Below are 26,700 nucleotides of genomic sequence, written 5' to 3' on the forward strand. Positions count from 1 at the left end.
CCACTCCCTGGGTCAAGCATATTCAGATCACCACAAGCCCAAGGATGCCCTTAGGAGAGTAGCAGACTTCCTGGAACCTCCCCCCTTAAAAAAGTAATGGGTGACAATCACAGTGTTTCATATAAGTGGGTCATTAAACCTCCCTGTGTTTCCTTTCCCCTCTATGTTTCTACTTAGTAATCTCCTTTCTTTCAATGCAGAGGAAAGGAGAGAGATGGAGAGAGAGAGAGAGAGAGAGAGAGAGAGAGAGAGAGAGAGAGAGAGAGAGAGAGAGAGAGAGAGAGAAGAGAGAGAGAGAGAGAGAGAGAGAGAGAGAGATTTAAATGAGAGAATATAGGGTACTTGTCTCAGAGTCTGGCTTATTTCACTTAATGTAGTAGCTTCCAAATGCATGTAGTAATGCATTTCTATGCACTTTCTAGGCAAATGTTACAATTTCATTTTTCTTTACTCTCCAGGCATTTCTTATTCTCACTCACTGCCCTTGTAAGACCTCATTTTCAATCTGTCTGAACTGCCAGGTTACAAACACTCAGAAGAGAGATCTGCTTGGCTTCACTGTGCCCCAAAAAGTGTTCCTAACAGTGACTGTCACGTGAAATTGGTATAAGGGTGGAGATAATAAGAAAGGTGAGCTGAATAGGTAATTAGTGGGAACTGGCTTCATGTCACCCTGGAGGGGACCTGCTCCATGTCACCCTGGAGGGGATCAGCTCCATGTCACCTCCATGTCAGCTCCATGACAGCCTTGTGTAGATTAGCCCACGTTTCCCAGCAATACCCTAAGACAGGGAATGTACCTTTGGGAAAAAATCAAATCCCAGAACAGGTAACTTGCTAAAAGTAGTAGTGCTCACAGTGAGGAATCCTTCTACAACACTCTAGGAACAGCCGTCACCTCTGTGTGCCTTGTCCCCTTCAGCCTGAAGGTTCTGGCCAGCAGCCCATTCAGCTGAGGTCCACATAACCGATCTATTTGCAGAGGTGTGATCATGAGCAGTCTGGGGCTGAGGGTGGGGCCTCCAGAAGTCATGCATTTGATCCCAGGTTGTCTAGTGTCTCAGCATTTGTAAAGTAGTTGGTGAAGGTGGGGTCCCAGTAAAGAGTTGACTGTGTGAACTATTATCATCAGTGCCCAGCTGGGCCTCCAAGCAGTGAGTTTAAGGTGACAGGCAGTGAGCAAGGCAGGGACATCAGTAGACTCCCTGCTTCCCTCCACCACTGGCCACCCCTGGCAGCTCACAGTGAGGGTGAGGGAGGAGCCCTCCTGTCAGTGATGACAGTGGTATCTAGACTTGTTGCAGCTGTTTCGGTAACAGGGTCAGATGGAGGAAGGCACAGTCTTAGGTCTGGGGATTGCTCATCTACAAAACTCTGGAGCTGCAGTCCCGGTCCTCCAGTTCTTTTGCTCTCCGTAAAGGGAAAGCCGTGCCAGACAAAGCACTCTGCTGCTGGAAAGCCAGGCTGTTTGGAAATTGGTTTCTGCCGCTCAAGAGAGGGTCCTGGCAGTCACGAAGAAATATGAGGTAACTATGAGGGCAAAGGAAACTGTGGTACCAACCAGGCAATCACACAGATGTTGAAGGTGAAGGTTGGAGAGCTGATAGATGGCTTTGTTCCCCCCGCCAGGGTTTTTGTTGTTGTTCATTTCCTTTCACAAGCTTGCTTGCTTCCTTCCTTCTTTCCTTCCTTCCTTCCTTCCTTCTTTCTTCCTTCCTTCCTTCTTTCCTGCCTGTCTGTCTGCCTGTCTACTGCTGCCACCACCTCCTCCTCCTTCTTCCTCTTCTCTCTCTCTCTTTCTCTCTCCTTTCTTTTCTTTTTTCTTTTTACAGTGGTGTACGAGCTATAAAATCATATGAAGGATGGACCCATGGGACAGTCAAGTGAGCAAGGGCCTTGCTGCCAAGCCTGACTCTCTGAGTTCAATCTCTATGAGAGGACCCATATGACAGGAGAGAAACACCTTCTACAAATTGTCCCCTGGAGAAAGCAGGACCTCAGTCTTCTTCCATGGCTCACTTTCCATGTTAGCTCCATGTCTCTCTGACTATCTAGGACAGTGGTTCCCAACCTTCCTAATGCTGTGACATATAATACAGTTCCCATGTTGTGCTGACCCCAACCATAAAATTATCTCGTTGCTACTTCATAGCTGTAATTTTGATACTGTTATGAATTTTAAGTATCTGATATACAAGATACAGAAATACTGCCACCCCAACCCCATAGAAATTGCAACCCACAGGTTGAGAACCATTGGTCTAAGGCCCAGATTCTGGACAATCTTGGGTCATCAGCGGAGTTCCATGAAACTCTAAGAACTCCTTGCCTAGACCAGACCTCTCTCCACCCCAAGGCTCACCTCCTTTACGAAAGTTGTTTAAAAAAATAATTTAGAATAAAAAGAGGACTTCTTTTCTATCTGTTTTCTCACTGTATTCTTGCAATGATGTTCACACACATGAATGCCATCCACAGAGGAAATGTCCTTTAAAAGCTTTTTAAGCTGGTTGTGGAAGCATACACCTGTAACCGCAGGTAGAGGAAGGAAGATCAGGAGGTCAAGGTCAACATATAGAGGCTAGCCTTGGCTACATGTAATCCTGTCTCAGAAAACCAGTCGACCAACCGACAAGGGTAAATACCTGCGGTATAATAAATTAGAACTGTTCGAGGCAGAAAGGTTTTATTCTTGTTTTTCTTATCTAACATACGACTGTGAGACTGGGTATCCTTTGATTTCCACAAATTTGATATTCTGTAATTTTATAGTCACATAGTTCAAAAATCTTTTCAATTTCGATTTTTCCCCCATTGACCTGTGAATTTGGAGATTTTTCCAGATTTCTTTTTATTGCTGACTTCCGACTTAATTCTACCATAGTCACACATGTAGAATGAACATTTCCAATCCTTTGCCATAAGTTAGGGGTTTACAGTGAGGTCCAGAATGTGGTCAACCTCTCAGCACTCCACATGCACTTTAGTGCCGGTCTGCTGTTGTCAGGTCCAGTGGGGTATACACGCAATAAGATAAACTTATCTGTTATTTAGCCCTCCCACGGTTCTTACTGGTTTAATGGTCTGTCTGATCTTTCAGCTATTACACGAGACATCGCATAGTCCCTACCTGTGGCCAGACTTTTGGATGTGTTGCCATTGTAAATTCTTTCCTTTAAAGTATTTTCAAAATATAGTCCTAGATGCATACAAGTGGAAACTCTTCTACCACCCCATTCTTAAATTCTAATTTAATTCTAATTCAGCTGTTCCCGCCACGATGCATCCTTTCTCCTTGATTGACTAAACTCTGTATCTATTTTATTTAAGATAGACTTTTTAAAGCAGCATATAGTTTTTTCTATCAAATCTGCCAGATTATGTTTTATAATCAGTGTATTTAGATTATTCATACTTGATTTAATACTTATATTTTGGGATAAATTAATTAATTTTGTTTCTTTACCTCTTTTTAAAATCATCATCATCATCATCATTATTGGTTTTTGAGACAGGGTTTCTCGGTGTAGTCCAGGCTGTCCTGGAACTCCAAGATCTTCCTGCCTCTGCCTTCCAAGTGCTGGGATCAAAAGCATGTGCCACCACAAAGTGGCTTAAGGATTTATTTTTATTTTTGATTATCTATGTATGAGTGTGTGCGTCCTAGTCAGGGTTTCTATTCCTGCACAAAATATCACGACCAAGAAGCAAGTTGGGGAGGAAAGGGTTTATTCAGCTCACACTTCCACATTGCTGTTTATCACCAGAGGAAGTCAGGACTGGAACTCAAGCAGGTCAGGAAGCAGGAGCTGATGCAGAGGCCATGGAGGGATGTCACTTACTGGCTTGCTCCCCCTGGCTTGCTCAGCCTGCTTTCTTATAGAACCCAGGTCTACCAGCCCAGGGATGGCACCACCCACAATGGGCTGGGCCCTCCCCCTTGATCACTAGTTGAGAAAATGCCTTACAGCTGGATCTCATGGAAGCATTTTCTCAGCTGAGGCTCCTTTCTCTGTGATTACTCCAGCTTGTGTCAAGTTAACACAAAACCAGCCAGTACGGTGTGTGTGTGTGTGTGTGTGTGTGTGTGTGCATGCTTATGTATACACTCGTCCCTCAGTGTCCACAGGGGTCAGTCAGTGTCAGGATGCTCCAAGGAAAACAAAGGCCATCAGTGCTCCAATCCCTGATACAAGACAGAGTGATTATCTTCATATACCTACACATTCTCCCGAACATTCCAACCATCTTTAGGTTATTATGACGCCTGATGCATTGTAAGTGCAGTAAGAGTGGTTATAGCATTCAATTTAAGAAACGGCAACAACGAAAACATCTACAAATTCTTCCATGTTTAGTGAGGTGAGATAGTTCTCTGAATATTCTTGATCCATGGTTGGTTGAATCTAAGAATGTGGAATTCACGAATGTATACCCACTACATCACACACACACACAGCACTCATTCAAGAGACAGAGTGTCCCCAGGAGTTTCCATGGCCCTTGGTTTGCAATCCGTGTCTCTCCAACTACCATCTCGCAGCTTCTGCACAGAGCCATACAGTGTATTCTCTTTTATTGAGCCTGACATTACTCAGCCTTGTATCTGTGACACTCGTGGTATATTGTATTGCACTCACACATGTTGCTGCCTGGTGCTGTGTTATGTGGCTGTGGACACTCTGCTGACTTAGTCACTCGATTCCTCTGGGAACTGCCCACTCCTTTCTCACAGTCAGCAGCGGGGGCCTTGTTGGAATGAAACAAAACCAAAACCCTTCAGAACTTCTGATTCTCCTCACAGGGCAGATTTCTTAGAAAGGGAAGTTGCTAAAGACACTTCTCAAGGCTGTTGATGCCTAGTGTTGAGACAGTTACAGCTCAACACAAGGAAGGGGAGGAAAAAAACCAAACAAACCCTGGGCCCTGGGCCCATTTTTGTCTCTGGACTTTCAACAGCTTTATTAAGACATCAGATCAGACCACAAGTCCAGAGCACCTGAGAGCATCCTTCTAACCCATCAGCTAAAACTAGTGCAGTTCAATATGGCCACACAAAGGTCCTCCACTAGATTCCCAAACCCCTCAAAATTAGCTGTTACTAAGCTAAAACCTGGTCTTATAAAATGCCCTTGGAAAGTTCCCACAATTTTGGGACTTATGGTTCTCCATTGACTTAAAGCCTACCAACGCTGGAGGTCACACAGCAGGAAACCCCCAGCTAGCTTCCCCCTAACTGTGGGTAACACCTCTCCGGTGTGAATTCTGACAGTAACATTGCCTAATTACTTTGCACCACTGACTCTTAACTTGGAGTGCAAAGTCTAGAAAAATGGGAACACATTCTCTCTAGCACACCTTCCAGGGACTCTCATGCATCTCAGGCAGGAATTTAGGAATGTGATGGGGAAAAGTTTTATTGACAGTGACACCCAGTGGTGGGATGTTATGGTACTAGCATTGTAGACATTGGACCAAGCCACGTGTTATATACAGAAAGGCTCCTATATTAAAACCGCAGCTCTTGCGCAGAAGGAGCTGGCAGGGAACAGAGTTGTGATGAGGCTGTATGTACTGACAAAGGGCAGTAGGTTCCGGTTTCAAGAGTACAGAGTTGCAAAATTGCATCTATAGTGTGGCCAGCGTTCTCGTCAGAATCTAGATGATCTCTAAGTGTGAGACACACCAGACTTCAAAGCCTCAGTATGAAGAATAAGTACACAGACATTCCTGCATAAACGTGTGCTGTGGGACACTATTCTGGGGAGACAGGAACAAAGGTTTACTTACTCCAGATAAAGAACCAACCACAGACCAAAGCATGGATAACCATCAAAGTTCAACTTGGTGAACAAATATGTAGTTTTATTGGGGTTACTTAAAGGAATATGGGCAAAGGGTTATTTATAGGAGCAGAAATGACTCAGAGACCTGTATCACCAAAGCCCACTCCAGAGCGGGTGACAGACCGCCAAAGCCGGAGACGGGGAGTACACTGCACAGCCTGCAGGCAGCTCAACAGGATGGAGAGCATCCTTTCTGAGCGTCTTGGCAGGTCTCTGCTTCTGGCAGGGTGCTCATTGCTTCCAGCCTCTTCCAGGCAGCTCGGCTTGTCTGATAGTATCACTTGGCATTCCTTCCTAATTATACATGCTTGGGGAGAGAAGGGTCTAGTGTATCTTGTCAGTTTCAGGGGTTTTCTGAAGCTTGAATTTTTTTTTTTTACCTATTATATATACACACACGTTTTACTGAGGATTTATTAGAGCAATGCTTTGCACATATTTAATTAATTGAAATATCTCATTAAGTCACCTGCTTACTTTTACCTTCACTAATGTGACTACTAAAGACATATAAATAAATAAATTGCCAGGATTGTCGAGATGGCTCAGGGGATCAAGGTGCTGGCCTGAATGCCTGATGGCTGGATTTTAGTACCCAGACCCATAAGGTGACTCGGGAACTTTGTCTTCCGCCCACCACACATGCACTTTGGTGCATGTTCGCGCATGGACACATATTGAATAAATAAATGTAAAAAAAAACTATAAAAATAGCAAAATAGGGGGTGGAGAGATGGCTCAGTGGTTAAAGAGCACTGGCTCTCTTCCGTTCAATTCCCAGCACCTACGTGGCAGCTCACAACTGCCTTTAACTCCAGTCCTAGGGGATCTGACACCCTCACACACCAGTGCATGGAAAATGACATTAAGTAAATTTCTTTTTAAGATTTGATTATTTTATTTATATGAGTATACTGTATCTTCAGATACACCAGCAGAGGGCATCTAATCCCATTACAGATGCTTGAGAGACACTATATGGTTGCTGGGAATTGAACTCAGGACCTCTGGAAGAGCACTCAGTGCTGTTAATCTCTGAGCCATCTCTCCAGCCCACAAATAAATTATTTTTTTTAAATAGAAAAATAGAACTACCACAAGTCTTATATTTTATTTTATATGAGCAATGTTGCTCTATCATCTTTTAGAATTATTCTTTTCAAGCCTTGTCTTCTTTGTGGGTACTCAGGACCCTGAGCTCATAGGTTCAAGACCAGCCTAAGAAACTAGGGGGCCTTAAAAAAACTGACTCTGTTCTCTAATCTTTTCTCCTCTCAGTGACTTCCTTCCCCCAGCATCCTCTGCATATCTAGTTCAGAAGTCCAAGTTGCAAGCGGGACTGTAGAGAGATCAGTTTCCACAGGGAGTGGGAATTCTCCTAGCCTGGAGACAGCCAGAAAAAAAGCCATGCATGATAACACAGGTCTGTAAGTCCCAGGACTCAGGAGGCTGAGGCAGGATTGTCTGTTTAGGTCAGCCTGGAGTACATAGGAGTCCCAGGACAACCAAAGTGACACAGCAAGATCTCCATCTTAAAAAAAAAAAAAGCCAGAAGCATACACACTCAGACACACAGACAGAGAGACACACAGAAGACACACTCACGCACACACTCAGGGGTTTCCTCCCACCAATGTACTCTACCTGCCTCTGCTTATGACCGGCATATCTTATCCTAATTTTTCTATTTGGAAAATTCTGCCTTGCATCCGTGGCCTTGAACTGTCTGGACAGGCTCTCCCTTAGACGCCCATCCTCCAGGCTCCGTATCTAGAGCTGGGAAAACCTGCCCCCCACCTCCCATAGAGTAGCCCAGCACTGCAACCCCAGTGCTACCCAACCTTTGCCACTCCTCCTTCCTCTTCTCCCCCTCTCCCTCCCCTTCTCCATCCCTCCCCTTCTCTTACCCCTCTGCTGTTCCTAATACTATCTCCCCCAGCCCCCCACCCCTGTGCCTTCCGCTTGCTCCACAGGGCCCACCCTTTGGTAGGTAAGTTGTGAATCAGGAGACACTTGGCTCTGTTTCTAGCGGCACCTGCTCAGGATTGGTCACTCTCTCCGAGGTATCTCATAGCAGTTTGCTCTGTTGCTGGCTTCGGTTTCTTAGGCAGTGTGTTTCTTTGTTTCATCTTTGATGTCCATCCCTTCTTAACTTCTTGCCAAATAGAGCTCACTACCCTCTGAAAATTCAAAAAAAAAAAAAAAAAAAAAAAGCAGCCTCTTTGCCAGCTAGGGGTCATGTGAGCCATGGCTCTGTTCAGGTGGTCACAAATCAGGAGAAAGCTCCCCTTTTGCTGGTAATTTGTGGTGGATATTACAGGAGAAGCCGGGGAACCATTTTTGTGGGAATTGCAGGCTCAGGAAAGAGAAGTTAACAGACCACTCCCAGTTGATAAGAGTTGGGTCAAGAGGAATGAAGGAAGTTGCTCAACCTCCTTTTCCCCAACCTTCTAAAGCATGCTGACTCACACAGGGAGAACCATGGCCTTCCCTGTTTTCTCAGACTTGTGAACATTTTCAAGAGGAAGTTTCCACTCTGGGCTTCGGTTGCTTTTTCTCACAGGCTCCCAGAGTCCTGCCTCATACCCTCGTAAGGACATGCGGCAGCTAGAGTTCTTGTCCTCTATTTCTTTGACTCTAATGTATTTATTGAGCTAGTCTGTTACAGTTATAAAATTTTAATTTTATTTATTTTTGATGTCCCCATATACATTTTTAGAGCACTTTAAAATGTTTTGAGGCTATAATTTAATTACAGTATTTCTTCATTCCTTTTTTTTTCCTTACAAACCTTTTCATATACTCCTTCCCCACTCTCCTTCAAAGTCATGGCTTTTTCCACACTAATTTTACTAATATATTGCATACACACACACACACACACACACACACACACACACACATATATATACATACATACATACACATATGACCCTTTGAGGCCATATACTGATTATACTGATACTTGAATGTATGCTTTTCAGGGCTGACCATTTCTGATACCAGCTTTCATCGGTTACCTGTAATTCCTGTGCAGTGTTGAGGCCTCATGGGCTTTTTCTCCACCCAGTTTGGCTTGTTCATTGGTGGCATCCTTATTTGGGACGTCATGTTGGTGTGACTTTATGTATGTAGCTTCTGATATCATTAGGAGACACAACCTCATAGATAACTTCCCAGTCTCATTGCTCTTACGGTATTTCTGCCTTCTTCCAAAATGCTTCCTGAGCCTTAGTTACAGGACTGTTTGGTAGATGTGGACTGGGCTCCACAGCTTGGTGTTTGGATTAGTTGTGGTTTTCTCTAGGGGTCTCCATCTGTTGCAAGTTTCTTTCCCTGGTGAAGGGTGAAGATCACTCTAATCTGCGGATGTAAAGACAAATGTTTATAAATTGTCGGTCTAATAAATTAGTCGCTGTAGATTGTCTTCCAATAGCCACGATTTCACTCGCACTGAGTAGTTATCTAGGTTTCCAGTACTAGGCATTGCTCCCAGTTTTGAGCAGGTCTCAAGTCCAACTAGAGAGCTGTTGGTTACTGCCAAGGGATGTGTGCCACTACTTCACCCTTAGGTTTATTGTGCCATGCTGGTCATTGATGTGGGTCTTAGGCATCATAGCTGGGTAAGGTTCTCTCCAGGCATGTGCCTCCATCCTGGGTGCTCAGAGAGTCCTCATGCTTACATGGCAAGCACTTTACCAATGGAGCTATCCAAACACCATCCAACAACCCAGACAAGGCTGGGCATACCTTCAATCCTGGCAATCAGAGCTATGTAGTGAGACCCGTCTCACAAACAAACAGCAAGGACTGAATGCAAGCAATGAACATGAGTTATAAAAGGGGTGTAAAGCTGTTTTGCTTTCTTTTTTTAAAAGATGTATTTATTTATTTATTTATTTATTATATAAGTACATTGTAGCTTAATTTATTATATAAGTACATTGTAGCTGTCTTCAGACACACCAGAAGAGGGCACAGATCCCATTACAGATGGTTGTGAGCCACCATGTGGTTGCTGGGAATTGAACTCAGGACCTCTGGAAGAGCAGTCACTGCTCTTAACCACGGAGCCATCTCTAGTCCCTATTTTTCTGATTTTAATTCTGTCAGAATTTTCATGTAGGGTAGCAGATGAGTATTCGATTATAGAAGGACAGAGCTCAATTTGAACTCTGCTGCTTCCTTTCCAAGTGGCTATTTTGACTGCTTAGACGTTCGTTACAATGGATAGTCTTTGGATCTGCTAATTTACATATGTGCTTTTTTTTTTTTCTTTTTGCACCTTTTATAATAACGTTTAAATTTAAAAAGAGACCCTTCTTGTGTGGAAGGGTCTCCTCAGGCTTTATAACAGGCAGGGAAATGATTCTAAAAAAAAAAAAAAAAAAAAAAAAAAAAAAAAAAAAAAAAAGAATTAAACTTGGATTAGTCAGGTCTTAGTGCTGGTCATATTTGAGCACAACCAAATTTGGGGGGAAAGTTTTGTGATAACAGTGTACTCAGCCCTGTGAGTGGTTATAGCAAAGCCCAGGCATGTTTACAAATGGAGCTCTTTGCAGAAGACAGACTCGCGGCTTCATTTGTAAGATGGCTTCTCGTTGACTTAGAAACAGTGCTCAAGGTAATTGTCTAAGGAGAATGACTGAGGTCAACATGTTGCATAGCCCTCAGGAATGGACATCACTTAGGCTGTTGTAAAATAGAAATAGCATCTCTCACAAGGATGAGTTTCATGGCCTAAAGTAATACTCAAGGTTTTAGAGGGAAAGGGCCTGGGATAAGTAAATCCGATTCTGGGAGATATGGGCAGAGCCTGGCTCACCAGACGGCACAGGATCACCAGGTTGTAAACTACATTCTGTCTCAGCACTCCAGGAGAAGGACAGGTTAAACATCTCCCTTTGAGGGATACCTGTGAGTTTAACTTTTCTGCCTTTTCCTGTGCCCATGTGCCCAAATACTTTTTGCCCTCTACATCCTTGTTGGCTTTGCAGATTCCAAAAAGATGGTGAAGGTCTAAGTAAAAAAGACCATGTTAGAGTATTTTATCATCATTCAAAGGATGATGCCAGAGATTCAGTGTAGCCAGTCATTTGAACTCGGTGCTGTCTTTTGGGAGTCACTTCCTGAAGAAGCCATGGATCCTGAAGTGGGTCCTAGTGACCACCCTTCTTCCCACTCTCCCTCTCCTTCCCAGTCTCCATGCAGAGACAGCTGCTCTCTCTGTGATGCCTTCCCCAGCAGGACTAAAACAAAATGGCAGAACAAATCTTTCTTTCCTGACATTGGTCTCTTGCCGCAGTGACAGTAACACTGACAGATACATTTAGTGGTGCAGAATAATATCACCCTCAGCAATGAATTACGTTGAGGTTTGGTCTGTTGCTATGTGCTATAAATGCTAAATACTGGCCCCCAAGGTCTGGTTGGTTGCCTCAAGGTAGGGGAAATCTTCAAATGCACCAAGAGTAACCCTGCTCCTTAATTTAAAACTATTGGTTGAATAAAGATGTCTACAGCCTATAGTTGGTCAGAAGAGAGATAGCTGGGGGTTTGGTTCTCAGGCTTGGGGTCTGAGGAGGACCAAGAAGAGGAGAGAAAGTGGAGGGAAGAGAAGACAGCATAGGTTACAGATAGTAAGAATTGGCCCTGAGGACTGACCAGTCTGAGTAAGAGCAACCTAGACAGAATATGCCAAGCCATATTTTTGGGTTATTGGCAGAGAAGTGGTTATAATGGCATAGAGGGTAGATATCTGCCCAGCTGTAATGCTGATTAAAGTTTTTTATAAATATAAAAAATGTTGTGTTTTTTATCTGGGAACTGAATGATCGAAGGCAGGATAGAAACCCCCGACTGAGATTAAATATTTATTACAGCAGAATTATGATTGTTGCTGTCCAGCCTCCCTGATAAAATTCTTAGGCATGACTTCCCTCCTGTCACAGGTAGAAAAATGCAAGGGGAGATGGGAGATAAGAGAGGGAGAATCCACCGGTGACGTTTGTTGCTTTGCTGACGATGTGCTTTATCTCTTCAGGGTCAGCAATGAAAGGCAGGATCCTGGGTGGTGGGCCTGAATCCTGATTGCCTGTCTGCCAGCAAGACACATGTGGCCAAAGATGAATTTGAGAAAAGTAGCTGCTGGCTACTTGAACGATGGAGAAGGACGGCCATCATGAGATGGAAGGCATCCCGTTGGGTTGTCACTCCCACATTAAACTGTTGAAGGTCAACAGGGAACATCTGGTCACCAACATTCGGAACACGCAGTGTCTGGTGGACAACTTGCTGGAGAATGGCTACTTCTCAGCTGAAGATGCCGAGATTGTGTGTGCCTGCCCCACCCAGCCTGACAAGGTGCAGGGCCAACACTCACTGACCTGGGTTTCTAGCAGCTGTTCCCCTTGCTGACCCCTGCAAATGTGTTCGGGGAATTTGGTACATTGAGTCAAATGTCACACTGGGGTCTTTTGTTGTTTTTAGTTCTGTGACACATGTGGACTCACACTGTGGTCTTTGGGTTATTTTCGTCGTTGAACCTCAGCTTATGCATTACAGAAGAGGCTGGTGACATATGTCCATTCACGCTGGGGTCTTGGTAGAACCATAAATGTCCACATGTTTAGCTTCCTGCGCAGTCAAACAGCTTACTTCTATAGGAGGCTGGAGCAAGCCCTTCCAGTTCAGCTCTTCCTGTTGTGGGTATTGATCCCTAGGCAACTTTCTAAGTGTGCCCCAAATGAATAGGTAATACTCAGCACCACACTCGGTGCCTCAACACCCCAAGGACACTGAGGCAAAGGCTCAGGGTAGCCACCCACAAAGCCAGATTTAGAAGTGACTGCCTTCCAAGATGGGCATTGAAGACGTTCCCAGGCCATGAAGCAGGAAGTAGAACAACCCTTAGTTCCCCAAGCCTGGGGTATCTTCTGAAAAATGTAACAGAGGCCTGGAAGTTCCTGGCTTGAGAAATGAAGAGCTTATTTGAGAAGAGACAGGAAGGGATACCAAGGAACTGCCAGTATTCTGTGGGCTTCCCTTTTGATCCCCCTCCTTTTTTTGCTTTTTGAGACAGGGTCTCCTCTGTAGTCTAGGGTGATTTAAGACTATGATCCTCCTGCCTCATTCTCCCAAATGCTAGGATTATAGGTGCCACTATGTGCAGCTCCTGGTTGTTTTGCCTGTATTTTAAATAGAAAGGCCATTTTGAGTATGTGATTTGATGGGAGCTGTGTTATCCTCGTGCAGGGTATCCCAGCAGTGCTACTTTCTTCTGTCTCAGAGATGACCAACTCCTTAGCAGGCTTTTACCTGGATGCCAGTGACAACGGGATTAGCAGGGAAAGGCAGAGAAAAGACCAGAGCTGGAGGGCTCTCCTTGTGTCTGATCTGATTTTAGGCTCACAGATCCTCCCAGGCTTCTCATTGCCATGGGGATGAGGTCTTGCTAAAGAGGCCCAATTTGCAGATTCCATGTTGACTCTAATACTGGAGGTGGCCAGGCTTCTGCTACTGACTAGCATCTGTGTGCACCGGGATCCTTTTGACAGGAAGACGCCCTTTACATCCACTCGTGCTCTTAATGTGTGTGTCGTCTGTAGGTCCGAAAGATCCTTGACCTGGTGCAGAGCAAAGGCGAGGAGGTGTCTGAGTTCTTCCTCTACGTGCTACACCAGCTGGAGGATGCTTACGTGGACCTCAGGCTGTGGCTCTCAGAGATCGGCTTCTCCCCTTCCCAGCTTATTCGGACCAAAAGCATCGTCAATACTGACCCAGGTAGGAGTCAGTGCAGTGATGGAGTATGGGTCAAGACACTGGGGTCTGGAAATGCTGCGACACTGTGGCCCACATGGGCATAAACGTGTAGCCAGCAAGGGCAGCCTGGTGGCATTAGGCTCTACCTCACTGAGCAAGTCCCTCTGTTTCTTTCATTTTGGAAAGAAGAGATTCCCTGACACCTGAGTGCAGACTAGGTGGTTGCAACTGAACCAAACACACGGAGCTTGTATGTTTCCTTTTGCTTGCTTTGGTTCTAGAGATGGAACCCTGGACCTTAAGCATGCTAGGCCAGTGCCTTACCGCTTACATCCCCAGATCTCTCCTGTGGTTTATTTTGGACCCCCAGGAATTATGGAAACGGCCTTTGTTCTGAGTACTTGCTCATTGCCTTCTCTGTCACGGAGATAGCAGTTTTGACACTGTGGGTTTTGTTTTGTTTGTTCATTAAGTTTGTTCTAAGAGGGTTAAGATGCCCGTCAGTGGTAATGTATTCGCCTAGCATGCGTAACTCTGAACTCAACCTCCAATAAACAAATAATAATACAGTAAAATACCGTTCCAGAAAACAACAAAATTGCCAGGTTTGATTCTAGGTCAAGTTCTTGGGTCACTCAGGAGCCGGTCTGTGTTTTCTAAGTGCTGCAGATTCCATTCATTGACCGCTTAGCTCCATAGTTTTTATGACACAGCCAACACGTGCTGAAGCATTGTGCTGGGTAGTAAGGATGCAGTAATGCCCGGGCATAGAATGTGCGGTCTTCCAGGCATTCAGAGTCTACGGCCAGGTGACCAGGGCAGCAGCAGCGTAAGGTGCAACTGATCAGGGCAGAGTCTGCCCCGGGAGAGGGTGATCTGTTCTAACTCTGCTTTGTGACAGCTATTGACAGCTTTGTGTCCAGGAATAAGGGCCCCATATTCTAAGTTCAGACTTCAGTTTGACCTGGGATTCTAGTCAACTTTACAACTCCGTGACAAAATGCCTAGAAAAGTAACTTGAGGAAGAAGAGCTTTGTTCAGTGTCCTGGTCCCCTGCTGCTTGGCTCCTTTGTCATGTGCCTAAGTAGGGCTGAAGCATCATGGTAGAAGAACGAGGCAGAGTACTATTCCCAGAGACAGTGACAGACAGCAAGGAGCCAGGGACAGTTACAGTGACCTGCCTCTTCCCACTAGGCCCCACCTCCTAGTTTCTGCTGCTTCCCAACAATTCCATCTGATTATGAAACTGTCAGTGGATTCATCCTTGTGAGGTCAGAGCCTTGAAAATCCACCACCTACCCAAAGCCCAATGATTACCGGCCTTTGCAGGACATATCAGATTTAAGACGTTAGTTACACTCGGAAACAGAAATAACCTTCCCAGAGAGTGAATGTTTACAGAGAATAAGGCCAAGCAACAGTGCCAAGGCTGAGTTTGCTCCTGTACCCCAAAGTGCCAGCTGTCCTTTGGCAGACTCTTGTTCATACTGTTTTTTTCCTTCCTGCCTGCCTGCCTGATTGCCTTCCTCTCTCTCTCTCTCTCTCTCTCTCTCTCTCTCTCTCTCTCTCTCTCTCTCTGTAGACATTTATTCCCATGCTGAGTAGTTCTCTCAAAGGACTTCTCTTTTGGTTCCTTTAGCCATGACTAGCATGTAGAGAGTCATTTATTCTACACGATAGAATCATATTGCAAGCTTTCATATCTATGAATGTCCAGAAAAAGCACAGGTATAGAGGAAGTCCACCCACAGGCAGTTGTCAGTGTCTGGAGTTGGGACAGAACAGAGGCTGACTACAAATCAGCTCCAAAAACTTTAGGAGGATAAGCGAGATTTCTAGAATGAACTATAATAATACTTATTGAACTCTATAAATTTACTAAAACTTAAATGACTAGTATATAATGTGACTAATAAATTTCTGCAACATAAATTATTGTGAGTTAGGCCCAAGTAAGCTATAAATAACATACAATTAGCTTTAAACTTCTTTTTTTGTTTGTTTGTTTTTTTTAAATTGGGGATTTGCGTTTTGAGGCAGGATCTACCAAAAAAAGTTTAAGGCTGGCCTTGAACTTTTTGATCTTCCTTTCTCAGCCTCCCAAATACAGAGATTACAAAGGTGTGCCACCAAACCCATCCCTCTTTATACATTTTATACAGTCACTTGGACTATGCTCACAGGATGAATCCAGGAGTGTGCATATGGGTATCTGATTTTTGCTAATCGAATAATTGAAATTCAAGAACTATTTTAAAGGAGCACATAGGACACTCTTTTGTTTGGTATAAGCCCCATTTTTTTTGTCATTCACACTTGATGGGAGCACAGAAATCATAAAGCTCATTATGGTGGCTCTTCTTGTGGCAGATTGGGGTTCACCCTTGGGGCTCTGAGTATTTGTGCCCCAAGGTGCTCACCCTGGGAGCCAGCGTTTGCATTGTGTCTGTTCAGCATATTTGAGGTGATGTTTGAGGCTAGACACAGCTCCTTTGTAAATCAGATTAAAGCCCAGCCTTGTATTTCATAGCCATACGTTTTGACATCCAGTTTTGTCAGACCCAGTTGACAAACAGTATTACAAAGCAAAGAAAGGCTGGAGTCATTTCCCCCCAATACAAGACTCAGTGCAGACTCACTATTCAAACAGGACTGTGAGCCTGGTCCTCAAGTGTGAGTGGCTTCTGTCTCTAGAGTTCAATGACAGCATTGTGCAGAGGAACAAGGGAGGCCTGTCTCAGATACTTGACCCGGAGGGGCCTGCAGCCCTCCAGCTGGTTAAACCTAAAGTCAAGCAGAAGGAGGGAAGTCCTGACCCTCAAGTTCTGGGACACTGGCTCTTTGAGGCCCTGGGGACTCCTGTTAAAGGAGTAAATTATTTGGCTCAGAGTCTGGGCTGTGTGCTTGCCTCTCTGTCCCGAGCTACTCTGTTTAATGCTTCCACTCCCTGTCCCCTCGCCTGGTTGCTGGGAAACACTCCTTCCCACTCCAGTCAGCAGGTATACCCAGCAGCTTCGACACCAACTGGGCCGTGATTCCAAGTTCATGCTGTGCTATGCTCAGAAGGAGGACCTGCTGCTGGAGGAGATCTACATGGACACACTCATGGAGCTGGTAGGCTTCAACAATGAGAACCTGGGCAGCCTAGGAGGCCTGGATTGCCTGCTGGACCACAGCACAGGCGTCCTCAACGAACACGGGGAGACTGTCTTTGTGTTTGGGGACGCGGGAGTTGGCAAATCCATGCTGCTGCAGAGGTTGCAGAGCCTCTGGGCATCTGGCAGGCTGGCCTGGAAAGCCAAATTCTTCTTCCACTTTCGCTGCCGCATGTTCAGCTGCTTCAAGGAGAGCGACACGCTGAGTCTGCAGGACCTGCTCTTCAAGCATTTCTGCTACCCGGAGCAGGACCCCGGGGAGGTGTTCTCCTTCTTGCTGCGCTTTCCCCACACAGCGCTCTTCACTTTCGACGGCCTGGACGAGCTGCACTCAGACTTCGACCTGAGCAGCGTGCCGGACAGCTGCTGCCCCTGGGAGCCGGCGCACCCTCTGGTCCTGCTAGCTAACCTCCTAAGCGGGAGGCTGCTCAAAGGTGCGGGCAAACTTCTCACGGCTCGCACAGGCGTGGAGGTCCCCCGCCAGCTCCTGCGCAAAAAGGTGCAGCTCCGGGGCTTCTCCCCGAGCCACCTGAGAGCCTATGCCCGCCGGATGTTCCCGGAGCGCGCGGCGCAGGAGCATCTGCTGCAGCAGCTGGACGCCAACCCCAACCTCTGCAGCCTGTGCGGGGTGCCGCTCTTCTGCTGGATCATCTTCCGCTGTTTCCAGCACTTCCACACGATTTTCGAGGGCTCCTCGCAGCTGCCGGACTGCGCTGTGACCCTGACTGATGTCTTTCTGCTGGTCACTGAGGTGCATCTGAACAGGACGCAGCCCAGCAGCCTGGTGCAGCGCAACACCCGCAGTCCTGCGGAAACCCTACGCGCAGGCTGGCGCACGCTGCACGCGCTGGGCGAGGTGGCTCACCGAGGCACCGACAGGAGCCTCTTTGTGTTTGGCCAAGAGGAGGTGCAGGCGTCGAAGCTGCAGGAAGGAGATCTGCAGCTGGGCTTCCTGCGGGCTTTGCCGGATGTGGGCCCTGAGGAGGGCCAGCAGTCTTACGAATTCTTCCACCTTACGCTCCAGGCTTTCTTCACCGCCTTCTTCCTGGTAGCAGATGACAAAGTGAGCACCCGGGAGTTGCTGAGGTTCTTTCGAGAATGGACATCTCCCGGGCAGGCAACAAGCAAATCCTGCTATCCTTCCTTCTTCTCCTTCCAGTGCCTGGGTAGCGGTACCCGGTTGGGCCCTGATCCTTTCAGGAACAAAGATCACTTCCAGTTCACCAACCTCTTCCTGTGCGGGCTGCTGGCCAAAGTCCGACAGAAACTTCTTCAGCAGCTGGTGCCTAAGGCTATCCTAAGGAGAAAGCGCAAGGCCCTGTGGGCTCACCTGTTTGCCAGCCTGCGCTCCTACTTGAAGAGCCTACCCCGGGTCCAGTCTGGAGGCTTTAACCAGGTACATGCCATGCCCACATTCCTGTGGATGCTGCGCTGCATCTATGAGACACAGAGCCAGAAGGTGGGGCGCCTAGCCGCCAAGGGCATCAGTGCGGACTACCTCAAGCTGGCCTTCTGCAACGCTTGTTCTGCCGACTGCAGCGCCCTGTCCTTCGTCCTCCATCATTTCCACAGGCAGCTGGCCCTAGACCTGGACAACAACAACCTCAATGACTATGGAGTTCAGGAGCTGCAGCCTTGCTTTAGTCGTCTCACGGTTATCAGGTGAGGCTGAAGGGCACCTGGCATGGGTGAGGAGGACAGACAGGCTTGGGGCCACATGACTTGGTTCAGGATTTTTGGTCTGTCCGTTACACAGGGGCTCAACCCTTCTCTCAGGGAATGGGTGGGGGAGGCAAGAAGGAAAGCGAGTCAGGTGACCAGTTCAGATTCAGCTGAGCATCTGGTAACTAACTAATCTCAGGAAGCCTCAAGGGAGAGAGCTGCTATTGTCCGAGCACGGCCAATCCAACGGCCAGTGTACATGGAAAGTGCGTGAAATGCATTAGGGTTGTAACCAGCTTAATGTCCTTTCCCCTGTAGTGACAATTTTGGAATTGTCTGGAATTTTGGTTTCTTAAAAACAAAACCACAGAAATGTTATAAGACTGTGCTTTTGTTTTAATCCCAGGTGTAGGGATGTGGGGCTGCGTTGGACTGTCTGTAGCAGCTGACTATGATTTGCCTTGTGCTCTAGCAGAGGCATGGTTTTGCCAGCTGCAGTTAGTTTCTGAGATTGTATGACATTTGGTACTCTGGGAACTTTTCAGAGAGTACATACATGCTAAATCCCCAAAAAGGTTGGTGGTTTCTGGTCATTCAGATGGGGTTACTTGTGGTCTGTTAGTCATGCTCAAAGAAGAAAAAGAAGCTATTAGACTCTCTCTCTCTCTCTCTCTCTCTCTCTCTCTCTCTCTCTCACACACACACACACACACACACACACATCCTTCTTTTTCTCCTCTCTAGTGATAGGGAGTGAATCAGGATAGGGATAAAGGTGGGAAAAAGAAGAACACACAAAGTAGCAAAACCCAGCAACATCCCTGTAGAGCCAGGGGCTGAAATGGCCTTGGAACAGTAGTGCCCCTTTAGGCAAACAGGAAGCAGAGACATTGAGAAGTTAAAGAATTGCTCCAGGCCCCACAGCTGAGATGTGGTGGGACTAGAAGGGAAAGAGCTGCCCTTGAAGATTAGCTTGAGGCCCAGAAAGAACAGATTCTTTGCCTTTGGCTCCTGGTCTCTGGTGTGGCTCCAGGGAAGGCAGATCCTGTTTCTCAAGAGAAAGGCAACTGCATACTGCAGCCTTGGGGCGGTTTTCCAGCTTGATAGTAGGAAGGAGTGGCCACTTTGCCTCTCCTGCTAGCATTTCCTGAATGAGACAAACCTTGTCAGTTTTTATAGGGACTTCAGTCTGCCACAGCGTGGCTCCTGTCATTCTGTAGAACAGTGGGGGATCTGGAGTTCATTCTTAGGTCCGGGAACTAGGTGAAAATTGTGTGGGGGCTCGGTATATGAAGGTGAAGCTGGACAGCGCCTAGAACCAAAAGCCAGCACCTGTCCTGGGTGCTGTGAGTCAGCCACTCTCCTGGGCAATCTCCACTCAGTAGGCACTAAACCACCCCATGTCTGTTCTGTAAGAAGGAGCTCAGGAGCAGAGTGGGAGCCTGCCCTGTCTGGCCATTCTCCACACCAACAAAGGAAGGTCAACCTTACAGAAGCACTTTGAGTCCCTTGAGGACATCAGGTAGGATTAATTGCAGTAAAAAGTCTGAGAAAACATCAAATCTTGGTGGGCTGCATATATCTTATTTCTCCCTGGTGAGGCTGACCACCGAAGTCCAGCTATCCAACTACAGAAGTCCTGCAACCAGAAGCCCCCTTTTGGCTCACCTGTTTAACATGCCCAATTAAAATTAAACACCTCATCCTAACACAGGGCTTCCCCTTCTGCCTTTAGAAACTGCCATTTTTCTTTGTACTACATCTGTCTTCTCTCTATCCAGAGGCAGTCCTTTGTCCCCATGGTGACAAGTATCCTTACCCCCTCTCCTTTGTTCCCTCTCCCTTCTCCCTCATCCTCTATCTCCCTTCTTTGTCTCCTATTCCCTGCCCTCTCTCCCTCTGGAGCAAATACATCTTCTTTGTGCTTAGAACTTGGTCTTGGGGGTCCTGAGCTGATTCCATTTCTTACAGGTGTGGTGGAGAGGAAAGTTTATGGTAGATATGAAGGAAAGCACAGCCAGAGGCAGAGACATGGGGAGAGTCTGGGGCGAACAGGACCAGACTGAACTGGGCTATGTGGGGAGGTGGGGGAGGGGAGAGACAGGAGACCAAGAGTCTAAAAGGGCAGAAAGAGTAAAAAGAAACCAGAATAGCCTTGTCTGGATTATATAGGGAGGAGCAGCTTGGGGGAGGACAGCCCAATCCCTGGGCCGGACAGTTCAGGGTAGAGGGCAGGGTATGCTCGCAAGGAGCAGGTATGGACTGAGGGATGCTGGGAGAACCTAGTGGCCAGGGTCTGCTCTGATATGTTAATAGGCATCTCAGTCAGCCCTTTGTCCCTGGTTTGAGACCTAAGGGGATGGCTGTGCTCTGAGCACCCTGAGCTCACACTGAGACTAATACTGTGGGGGACTGAGAGGCTGCCCTTATCTTTTTGATGTAGTTTGATAATAAAGCTTTTCCTGTTCGCTTTTTATTTGTCGTGGATGTCAGTTTGGGGTCCAATTCAGCCGTAGCTCGTGCTAGTAAGTAAAGTTTTATAGGTGTGTAGCCACGCCCTTTGTTTGCTTCTCTGGTTGTTTCACCAGGTGGGGTAGGGTTGAGCAGTTCTGGTTGGGCCAGCAAAGCCTTCAGCAGTTTTAGCGTAGAAAGTCTGCTGCCCCCATCCTGTCCCCTCTTGGGGGGGTGGGGAGGGGTGTCCTGTTCTCACTTTGCCTCTCAGCTGCTTTCCTTGTTTAAAAAGGTCAGGATAGCTTGTTACAGAGATTGCTTGGTGGGTGGGTTGGGGTAGAGGTGGAGAGAGAAAGAGAAATGGGAAAGGGGACGAAAGGGAAGGAAGGCTATTGGTAGCTCCAGAGCACACTTGCCTAGCACGCTGCAAGCCCTGTGGTCTACCCCTGGCCAACCAATAAATACATATACACATGTACAGTTTGGTCATGAGAAGCTATTCCGCTGGCTCAGAGATTTTTTTTTCTAGCATAACGCTGCCTGTGGCTGGCTCTTGACATTTAGGGAAGCAGTCCCTGAGGCCCTGCTTTCCCGTTTGTCTTGTGTCCAGTGCCCAGTCTGGCTAGCACAGGCAGTGTTTGCTTTAGGAGTTAGCTGCAGAGGATTGCTGCCAAGACCCACCCTTTCCCAGAAAGCTACTGGTTTCCCTTCAGTTTTCCTATCCAGAGCTGCTTCAAAACGAGTGATTTCCCTGGGCAGCAGGATGTTGACCCAGCTCCTGCCTTGGAGCTGGGTTGGTCCTAGTGTCTGGTATTTTACAAGTTATTTTACATCCTGACCCCACGCCTAAACTGCAAGGGTACCTTCAGTGGCTGGGATCTCAAAAGGAAGCCCCTCAAGTTTCAGACTTCATCATCCGCACTGTGCAGAGAGGATGGAGAAGCCACACCCCAAAATGGAGGATGTTGGAGGTGGTTGGCCGCACATGCTCTTCTTGGTCTTTTCGACCCTTTTGTTTCAGGGTTGGGCTACAGCCTTGTTGCTGGCCCTGCCTGTAGACATTCTTGGATTGAGTATGGCCTTGGAAGCTCCACCCCCCTGACCAGCAGCTGTCTTCACTGTTGTGTTTTAGACTCAGTGTCAACCAGATCACCGACACCGGAGTGAAGGTACTGTGTGAGGAACTGACCAAGTACAAAATCGTGACCTTCCTGGGGTGAGTCCTGCTTGAGGATCCTGGGCCTGCTACCTTATCATAGTTCTAAGCAGCAGAAAGTTAACAGCCATGTGGTCCACTGCTGGCATCCTCTGGCCTCAGCCTCCCACATGCTGGGCTTCCAGGCATGTACCAGTATCTAGGTAGCATTTGAGCTAATCACACTCGAGTGGAGTCCCAGTTTCCTTACTTGAACAATTGACACCCAATCCAGGAAAAGCTACTTTGGAGGACATAAAGAGAAAGCATCTCGGGACAGGTTTTATAGATGTTAACATACCTGCTTATGCATTAGACTTGACTACTTCTGGTCTATTTTTAGGTCAAAAGCAAGGGGCATATATGCTGAAAAGTAGTAACACAGACAGAGGCATCCTAACTAGTACATTCACTTAGAAAAGTGAGTGAATACTCACAACCAAGTAGGGTTAAGTAAAGACCACACATAGATGCAAGTCACTTGCTAAATCAGTTACACAGAATTTTGAGGTTTGGAGTTGAGGTGAGGGCATGCGGCCCCATGGTTGCTGCTGCTTCTGTCGCCGAGCACCCCTGGACCTCAGTGACCCCTGGAGTGTGAGGACACATAGTCAAAAGGTCCCATGCTCCTCTCTGCTATGTACGGAGAGGGGCCTTGATGCTTTACTGGTCTTAAATTTCAGTCAGAAAGAATAGGGAAGTAAAAGAAAAGAGACACAAGGACTTTACTCTTCAGAAAAACCTAAATCCCCATCAACTGCATTCGCTGCATTGTGTACCAGGGTACACGGTGACATATTCTCCCTGTGACCATGGGGTGGAGAGGTATAAGGGTTCAGCAAAGGCAGGAATTCTGACTTTGGAGCCAGGCTGATGCAGAGCCCAAACTCTGGGCTCTGTGAGTTCCCCTTTCCACCTGGACGGGAACTCACAACCCCTCCTACGGAGGGGTTGCTCAAGTGACAGTGAGACTTATAAAGGCCCCTGTCTGTGCTCTCTCTCCAAGTTTATACAACAACCAGATCACTGATATCGGAGCCAGGTATGTGGCCCAAATCCTGGATGAATGCAGAGGCCTCAAGCACCTTAAGTAAGTAAGTGGGGAAGGGGTGGGGACTCCTTAGAAATTGCTTTTCTCTACAAATACCCGGATCACCGTTTCCATTACTACATGAACCAGTGTCATCATAAAGAGGTTTCGCCCTAAAGCCTTTGCCAGCTCCAGGGCCATACTGGTCCCTTTGGCCAGGTGTGTTAATCCTGTGGAGGAATGATGACCCAGTGTGAGGCCTGGAATGCAAAAAGGGTCACCTGTTGGTGGGGAGTTAGCATTTTAATCTCCCCAACTATCGTCTGGAAGAAGGGTTGTATCTACTGCTCTTTCTGGAATGCCAGAGAAAGAGCCTCCTGTCCCTAGGAGCTTGACCCTTGGCACCATCATAGATAAACACCTTCAGGCTGATGACAAGTCCTCCTGGTAGTGGAAACACGCACCCTAGCCATTGCGTATGAGCATTCTCCAGCCTATTGAAGTGAGTGATAGTCCTGGGGTCACTTAGAGAACCCCAGGAAAGGCTCCAGTGGTTGGCCACCAGCAGAGATCATGAGCGATCTCCTCGGGTGGCTGGTTCTGGGCTGTGGGTCCCTCCCTAAGAGGAGACCCCAGACTTAGATATTTGTGTACCAGGAGCTAGATCGCACTGGCAAGACGGCCTGGTGAGCTCCTTGCTGAGAAGAAGGGTAGCCTGGCTAGAGTTCCATTCAGAGACTAACCGTGCATGCTTCTCTCTGCAGACTGGGGAAGAACAGAATAACAGGGGAGGGCGGGAAGTGTGTGGCTCTGGCCGTGAAGAACAGCACCTCCATCGTTGATGTTGGGTGAGTACATATGGGTGCACACACCCTGTCAGTTGTGCGGCCACTGGCTGCCCCTTCGGACATCGGTGAGCTAGAAGGACCCAGGGGCCAGCAGCACAGACACCTTGGTGGCTTCTGCATGAAAAATGGGAAGTCCGAGAGGCAGTGACCCTCAGAGGTACTCAAACGTTGAATTGCTCGTTGAGAAGTCAGCATGTTTGTGACTGGAGCTGGAAGGAGCCATCCTAGCTCTGGGTATTCACTGCTGCCAGTGGTTGGTCTTGGTTTTAAAATTTTATTATCCTCTGTGTAGTTTCTTATATTAAAAATTATGGTAAAATGCACACAATATAAGGTCCACCACCTTCACCACGTTTAATTGTGCAGTTCAGTGGTATTAATTCATATGTCAGATAGCCGTAAAACCATTTTCTCCAAGGTACTTCTTGGCTCTGAAGCTAGCATGCTCTCCAAATCAGTTAGTTAGTTATTAGTTAGTTAGTTGTTAGTTAGTTAGTTGTTAGTTTGTTAGTTTCTTTAGTGATGGCTTGTTTCACTTAACATGACACCCATGGGTCATTCCTGCTATCGCACGAGGGAGTGCCTTTCCTTTCAGGCTTACTGCCCTCTGGACATTTGCTCAATGGTTTGCTTGTCACTAGACATGTGAACGTGTGAATGTGCACACACTAGAGCGTGTGAATACTGTTGACAGGCTTAGGAACACAGACATCCCTGCTAGAGCCTGCGTGCACTTTCTGTGGTTAACCAGCCCCCAACTGGGGTTATGGTAAAATGTTAATCCTGATTTTGATTTCTTTTTTTTGTTGTTATATTTTTTCATTTAAAATTTTATTTTATGGATATGGGTCATTTGCCTGCATCCACTGGTGCCACTGAGGCCAAAGAGGGCATCTGAGACCCTGGAGGTAAAGTTATATTTGACTGTAAGCTGTCATATGGGTGCTGGGACTCAAACCCAGGTCCTCTTGTCCTTGGAGCCAGCTCTGTCTTCTATGTCAGATTTCTTGGAGGTGCCACATAGTGTTCCTCATGGCAGGACCCCCATCTACACTCCTACCAGCGGTGCATGTGGGTGCCGTGTCCCTTCCCCCCTTTGCCGGCACTTGTTTTCTCTGTCTTGTTAACTGTAGCCATCTTACTGGCAGGAATGGAATCTCCCTGTGGTGAGGAAGCTCCTGTGACGTGGTAATTTCTTCTCCATTGTAAACTACAGGGCATGTGAACAATAATAAACTTGTCTTCCCAGAACTGGCTTTAAGCTGGATATGGTTATACATGCCCAGTCTCAGACTCTGGAGTGTGAAGGCAAGAGGGTTACAATTTAGTGCCAGCCTTTATATATCAGGCTCGAGAGGGAGGGAAGGAGGGAGGGAGGGAGGGAGGGAGGGAGGGAGGGAGGGAGGGAGGGAGGGAGAGAGAGAGAGAGAGAGAGAGCATTGTCACTGGTATTTAAGACCATATAAAATTTTTCATCTTCCTCTTCTCCTCCCATTACTCATTTTATATAGCAGAAGCTAACCACGTGGACAGATTTCATCTTTAATTTTCATTTAGTTTCACATCGTAAATGGTCTATTTAAAAATCCAATGCCACTCAACTGTATTGGGCACGCCTTTTTTTCTCCCCTCAGCAAAGTTGCAAGCGGGCAGATGATTGGGCAGATTGTCCTGTTCCCTTAAAACAGAACCCCTCTTTCTTCTGGAAAGAGTCGATCAGCCCTGCCAGGCCAGAAGCTAAGGGCTAACATCTGTGAAATGACAAAACCTCTCTCACTGTTCTGCAAAGGCTTCCCTCATTATCCTATTTGACAGAGGATTTCAGGATCCTGGGGATGAGAACATTTCAATGTTTGCCTAAGGTGGCACAGACAGTATAGGTGTTTGTCTTAAGGCCAGGATCAGCTAGGGGAGGAGGGAAGGTTTGTTTCACTTAACATATTCCCCCATCACAGTCTATTATTGGGGAAAATCAGGGCAGGAACTCAAGCAGGAACCTGGAGGCAGGAACTAAAGCAGAGAGGAGTGCTGCTTACTGACTTGCTCCCCAGGGAGCAAGCCAGAAACAAGGTGTGTTCTGCTCAAGAATGATTCTGCTCACAATGGACTGGGCCTTCCCACATCAGTTATCAATCAAGAAAATGCCCTTCAGAGTTTCCCATAGGTCCATCTGATGGAGGCAGGTTCTCCACCGAGATTCCTCTTCCCAGAGGCAGAGCTTGATGTGAGACTTTCACTAGGCAGACCCTTGACTCTTGGAGAGGTCTGCCTGGGGAGGGAGGTCAGCTTCCGTGTTCTGTCCCACCGGGACTGAAGTGGTATGCAGGGCCTGGTTTGCAGCATCCTTGCCACATACAAGGAATGTTGCCGGTGTGGTTTCAGCCCCAGCTCTAGGCCTTGGCTTCCTGGGAGGCCCAAATCATCTACAGTGGCCATTCCTTAACTGCCTCTGTTGATCCAGTGGCTTGGGAATTTTTTTTCTTTCTAGGGCAGTTGTTGGCTGAGTGTCTCAGACTTGAGCTTTCTCTAGAGTTCAGAAAGGCTGATCTCAAGCTGCACAACCTAACTGATGATCTGCCTCTCTGGACTTGAGGTTGTCACAGCTCACAGTTCTGTCTAACTTAGCCCAGGGCACGCTTTTTATGCAGCTGCAGGCTGGGGCTGAGGTAACTGCTCTGGGAGGAGCCTGTTGAGAATGAACCGAGGGCAGCAGCCATCAATTGGAGGTGTGGCCATGTAACAGTTCTTTTCC

General features: G+C 47.0%; 1 protein-coding gene across 2 annotated transcripts in view; it reads left to right on the forward strand.

Moving 5' to 3' along the window:
• The window catches only part of NOD1 (nucleotide binding oligomerization domain containing 1), a 51,014-nt gene that overhangs the window by 15,325 nt on the left and 8,989 nt on the right, over positions 1-26,700 (forward strand). The window contains exons 2-7 of one of the 2 annotated variants that reach the window (XR_013975404.1): positions 11,890-12,209; positions 13,454-13,628; positions 16,600-18,424; positions 22,008-22,091; positions 23,077-23,164; positions 23,865-23,948. Coding sequence is in view for 1 of the 2 variants with exons in the window: in XM_080931922.1 (XP_080788048.1) it covers positions 12,009-12,209; positions 13,454-13,628; positions 16,600-18,424; positions 22,008-22,091; positions 23,077-23,160; positions 23,865-23,948 (2,453 nt within the window). In the remaining variant the exon portion in view is untranslated. The remainder of the gene's footprint in view (positions 1-11,889; positions 12,210-13,453; positions 13,629-16,599; positions 18,425-22,007; positions 22,092-23,076; positions 23,165-23,864; positions 23,949-26,700) is intronic. The other variant, XM_080931922.1, reaches the window with a different exon arrangement.

This window comes from Micromys minutus (genome assembly GCF_963924665.1).
Source record: "Micromys minutus genome assembly, chromosome: 18".
NCBI classification, from domain to species: domain Eukaryota; kingdom Metazoa; phylum Chordata; class Mammalia; order Rodentia; family Muridae; genus Micromys; species Micromys minutus.